Here is a 6,000-nt window from a genome sequence, read left to right on the forward strand (position 1 = left end):
AACACTACACTGGCCTCATAATTTCCATTATATATATATATATGTTTTTATAAAGAATTGAATGACTAGAACCGAGATTTAAGTAAAAAGGTTTTAATATAAAAACACAACTAGTTTCAGCTTGTAACAGCCTTCCTCAACGTTTTCATGCTAATTATGTATAGAGGCTGTCTATGTTGTTCATAGTCTTTTAACCTTCAGTGTTTAGTGTTTTTTCTTTCTTTTATAATGTCACCTGGTGAAGGCTGTTACAAGCCGAAACTAATCGTGTTTTTATATTAAAACTTTTTTACTTAAATCTCGGTTCTAGTCATTCAATTCTTTATAAAATATGTATGTTAACCGAGTTAATGATCATTCTTTCATATTATATATATATATGACCCACACATGAAAGGCCACAACACCTATAGCACATTAATGCCAACTGTGGACAAGAAGAAAAAATGAATCTCTTCACCATTTGGTTTGAAAGCTGAACGTTTTTCTTTGGGGAAGGCAGAGTGGGAGGGGAGGAGACAGAACAGAAGTAGATGGAATGAAAGAGGAGGCAGTGAAGTTGGTTTGGTGAGTTAAGATGTACTGGTTAGTAGTGGCTCTTGTAATAATTTTGAAGGAAAGAATGGAGGAATAATAGTGGCCAATTTAACAGATTACTGTCCATGAGAAGTTTGTAAGTCTCAATCATATTAACCCTCTTTCTCCTGTTTGCTAGCGTCTGCAGCCTACAAATTCTCAATCTGCTTTCATAATCCATATTCCACAATCCTGATATCATTCTTGGCACTGTCTCCTTTAAAAACTCTCCACTGTATCAAAATCACCATGCCAGGTGATCAGGCCTGCATGCAACAGTCCAAGTGAGGTCTCATCAAGGCCTTGCAAAGAAGCAAAATAACTTCTTTATCTTTACATGTCATGGTTCATTTCAGTATTGCCATTATTCTCTGAATTGCATTTACAATTTTTGCTATATGACCCATGAAATTCAACTTTCTGTCTACTAAACTCCAAGATTCCTAGCCTCATCAGTTTCTTCAAGCATAATCCCACTAATATAATATGCTGGCAAAGGTTGGTTGATTGATAGAGCCTCTACTACTAATGGCTCAGTTAAGTAAGTTTGAGTGCGGTTAGTAGTTGGAAGGGGTTAACTAATCGTTCGATGCTGTTGGCACACTCTCCCTCGATAAGTCTTTGGACTCCCTGGAGGTGTCAAATAATAATAATAATAATATTGGATATCTAATCACCCCAAAATGCACGACTTTGTATTTATTAGCATTGAAATTACAGTGATTTTCACATGGCCACAATTCCAGCCTGTTCAAATGATTCTGCAAGTACTGCATATCAGCAACACTCCTGTTAAATCTACCTATCTTTGCATCATCAGCAAATAGCTGTATGTCAAGTCAAATCCTTCCTAATCTCATTAATGTGCAGATTGAATAACAATGGACCAAGGACCAATCCTTGAGGCATACTACTGGTTACCTTGAATCTTGCAGATTCACATCCCCCCATATATCACTTTTTGATATCTGTCAGTCAGCCGTCCTCTTATCCATGCCAACAATTCATAATCCAATCCCATACTCCAATTTATGCAACAGTATTCCATGCTTTATTCTGTCAAAAGTATCATGGTGTATCCATTCCCAATATCTAACTTAGTGGTAACATTATTATTGAATATGAGCAAGTTGTTAAAACATGACCTTCCCTTAGTAAACCCATGCTGTTCATTGCAGAGTAGAGATTCTCTGTCAACCCATTTCTAAATGCGAGTTCTAACCAACTTTGCCAAAATCTAATATGATTAGAAGTCTGTGAGAGTAGGTCATTTATATACAAGAGGAAGAGAGTTGGCAAAAGAAGGGATTGCACTGGTGAGGAAATCTGAGGAGAGGAATCCATCCACCACAACACATTGTGAGCAACAAGTGAGAAAGTTGGAGATTCAGTTGCAGAGTGTGGAAGGAAGCCCATAGGATGCAGTCTGCTAAGCAGGTTCCCTGTGCCAAACTTGATCAAATTATTATTATTATTATTTCATGGCACCTCCAAGGAGTTCCAAAGACTTATCGAGAAAGGGCAACTGCTCTACAACTCTCCGTCTCCATCAACTACACACCACCATAGTAGTATTTTTGTCTATAAATTATGTGTGTGTGTCCTAAAGGCCTTTGAAATGTTGAGGACAACCACATGAGTTTCTCCAAATTTTTTCATTGCTTGAGTCCAAAGGTGAGTGGTGTAAGCAAGATCAGCTGTAGATCGCAAGTGACAGAATCCATACTAGTTGTCAATTATTAGTTGAGTCTCTAGGTGGTTCAAGAGTTGTTTATTGATGACTTTTTCCACAATTTTAGAGAAAACAAAAGTGAGAACCATTGGATAGTAGTTCATTGGTTGACTTTTATCACCTTTCTTTGAGATGGGTTGGAAGTGGTCCTGTTTCCATGTTGTAGGGTAGAAGACAGTTAAATAGGATAGATTGAGCTCTGGGGCACAATTGTTTAACACAATAGGTGGAATACCACCTTTGCCAGCAAAGGTTGGTCGATTGGTAGAGCCTCTGCTACTAATGGCTCATGCAAAAAGTAAAGCAAGTTTGAGTGCAGTTAGTAGTTGGAAAGGATTCAATCATTCGATGCTGTTGGCATCGAATGATTGAATCCAAAGACTCTCTCTCAATGAGTCTTTGGACTCACTGGAAGTGTCAAATAATAATAATAATATCATCAGGACAAGACGCCTGCTGGTGTGCAGTTTGTTGAGGATTCTTTGGATTTCTTTCTACAGAAGATTACAGAGATGATTATATATATATATATACATACAGAGAGAGAGAGAGCAATTCTTGATGGAGTGGAGAGAACTTTGCCCACATCATCAATGCAGGAACTGGAAGAGAAGAGTGATACCAGTAAGTTAGCTTTGTGAGGTGATTTAACTACAGTACCATCTGGAAGTGAGAGGGTGGAAACCTGGTGGGCTTTTAAAAGTTGCACCCAGTGGCTTTGGCAAGGGACCAGAAGGTGTGACTGCTGTTTGAGCAAGAGGCAAGGTTTCAACATTTGGCCCTTTCTGATTTGGATTTGGTGATCTTTTACACCCATTGCATGATGCAGTATAGGTAGTGTGGGCAGCTGCAGTTGTGGTCTTGTGCCATTTGTAGGATGCAGGTTTTTTTTTTTCTTCTTTTACTGTGCTTGCACACACACTGTTTTTGAGAACCATGATTTGGATGGTGGCTGAGAATTTGGAGTGGAATAAATGATGAAAGTCTTTCTTCATGTGAGGATGATTTCTGTCGGAACTGAAGCAGTAGTCGGAAGGAGGAATAGAAGTCATAGATGTCATCCCATTTGGAATGCTTGTAGTGCCAAAGGACAGGAGACTGGCAGGTGAAGGCTGTTCAGTGGTAAAAGACTTTTATGAGGTTGCAGTCCGAGTTATCTTCATTTGGAGAATTGACATCCACAGTGTACTGTACTAGGAAAGAGAACATAATCCATTTAATCCAAAGCTCTCTTTCTATACATCATGTCATTCCTATCATGCATGCTTTGCACTCACATCTTGTACAATCCAAATTGAGACTGTTTCATGGATCAGCAATCATTACTTTCATCCACATATTGACCTCTCTTCAATGTAACAGTCACATAGCCTATCATTCTTCCAGGCAAGTTCACTTCTATATACTCTGAATAATCAAACTTCATAGCCTCATTCACTATTCTTAACACTAGTATTTCCTCATTTTCTTACTCTCATCTCACTTTCCTTTAATCCTATACTTGCTTGATTTCTATTCATTTCCTCTTTCTCGTATACCATTATCTTCCCTGAAACGAATGGTAGGACATCAGTGAACTTCTCAAACCTCCTAATCTATCTCTTTTTTTTTTTTTTCATTTATCCTTCTTAACTTAGTTTTCATGCATTCTACTTCCTTCCATAAAATATGTACTCTCTCTCTCTCGTCAAGTATTCTGCTTTTACCATTCATCCAAATAATCACAGACAACCATTGCAACTACCAAATTTTCCTATTCACACTATCCCCTGTTAAATCCACAGACACTTTTTGTGCATTCATTTTACAATACTCATCTCCCTCTGAGAAACGAAGAGAGAACACATTTTCAACTAAACACTAACTCTAAACCTACTGACACTTTTTTTCTCCCAGCACGTACGCTTCAGGCATGCAAGTTTATGACAATGTATAAAGGTTTACTTGCTGTCTAGTTAGGGCTACTTTATCACCATAAGGATGAGTCTTCGGAATATCAGGGGTCAATATAAAACAAAAAAAATTACGTTATTCAGAAAAACTTCATCTCATTATAAAATGAAACAAATGATCTTGAACAATCTACAAAAAATTAATAGGCAAAAGAACAAGAGTTTAATTTGTTTTGAATGAATGTATAGCAATGAATAATATGCATTCATCAGAAAACTAGACCACTGTAAGAAACAAAATGAAAGGAAAAGAGAAAAATAATTAAATTTAGTGTATAATGTGCGAGATTTATGAATTACTTCCTTTTTAAATTAATTTATTCTTATGTCTGTAAACTTCACAAATATTTCATTGTACCATTAAAATATATCTTCCAGTATTCACACATAATGAAGCATATCCTTTACATGCATTTTTACCTCATACCTCTCTCCATCAAAAACAATGAATGCATTGCATTACGATAGATAACTTCATGGTTAATGAAGTAGTACAGTATATGATATATATATAGTTATTTAAGGAGCCCAGAATACATTTTATATATTCTGGTCTCCTTAAATAACTGCATAATATACCAAAAACTAACTCGCTTTCTTGTTCAACCAGACTAACATTTTAGCTTTTGGATCATCAAATGATTTGTCTAAAAACATTATTATTATATTTAGCCATCCGGTTTACATGGAGATGAAGATATATCATAAAGGATAAGGTAGCTTCCAGTTGGTGGAATTATAAAGTTTTTTTAAAAAAGGATGATCACGATACAAAATTTGATAAGGAACCATTACTAGGTTAACATGGAAGAAATTTTTCACAGAGTGAAGGAACACAAGGTTAGAAACAAAAGGGACCATCCCTTGGAATGTGTGTAAGGAGTGAGCGAGTGAGAGAAAAGTTCTTGGGATGGGATGCAGTGTGGTGAGTGCAGAAACAAGTCTTTTGACTCCACTGTGATGTATTACTAGACGCAATAAACGCTCTAACTCTCACAACAGTTGGCATTTCTCTGGCCAGTTTGCTCATTTCGTGAGTGAAAAAAAAAACAAAAAAACAACACTTCCTATGCAATTGAAAATACAGTATTAATTACTCAACAACAGATCTCTCATTACAGCTTCATGTCACTCTCTCTCTTCCAACATCATCATAATTTTGGAAAAGTATTCGGGCGAAATATTATTTCACTCGCAGTTTGAAATGTAATTCTACTGACCTTTCTTTTTACCATCATAATAAAATTTTATCCGCTGCGGACGTTAATATCCCGCAATATCAGCATACCATAATTTTCAAAACAATAAGCACATTATCACACGTTTCTAAAACGCGGTTAAACTAACCGCGAGAAATTCGTGAAATCTCTACACCAGGCTTCCAAATCGTGGTTCTATATCCCACGTATCGTATTATTTAAGACGGGGGGTAAAGGAACAATAATTTAAAAAGTTTTAGAGAAAAAAATGTGGAAATAATTAGATTAAAATTTGTAATCAAACGACAACATTGGCCAAGGCCAAAATATACTACACTAGTGTCCAAAAGCTAAGGACGAACTACACTTATACATGTTTATGAAAAAAATTTCATGACTACCACCAAATGTAGCATAAATTTATTGTCAGCACACTAATAAATTATATTGCACAAAACGGTGTTATAAATTTCATACAAATTAAATTGCAAGATATTGCAATTTATACTAATAAATTATTATTATTATTATAGTTATTATT

The 6,000-nt window shown here is 36.0% G+C and overlaps 1 protein-coding gene across 1 annotated transcript in view; it reads right to left on the reverse strand.

The window, feature by feature from the left end:
- The window catches only part of Dna2 (DNA replication helicase/nuclease 2), a 310,882-nt gene extending 305,387 nt beyond the window's left edge, over positions 1–5,495 (reverse strand). Inside the window, exon 1 of the mRNA XM_090416054.1 lies at positions 5,481–5,495. Within this exon, the coding sequence (XP_090272180.1) occupies positions 5,481–5,495 (15 nt within the window). The remainder of the gene's footprint in view (positions 1–5,480) is intronic.
- Positions 5,496–6,000: the final 505 nt, after the last annotated feature.

Source organism: Typopeltis vanoorti, chromosome 1, assembly GCF_054136105.1.
Source record: "Typopeltis vanoorti isolate ZY-2024b chromosome 1, IOZ_Tvanoo_1.0, whole genome shotgun sequence".
Taxonomy (NCBI): domain Eukaryota; kingdom Metazoa; phylum Arthropoda; class Arachnida; order Uropygi; family Thelyphonidae; genus Typopeltis; species Typopeltis vanoorti.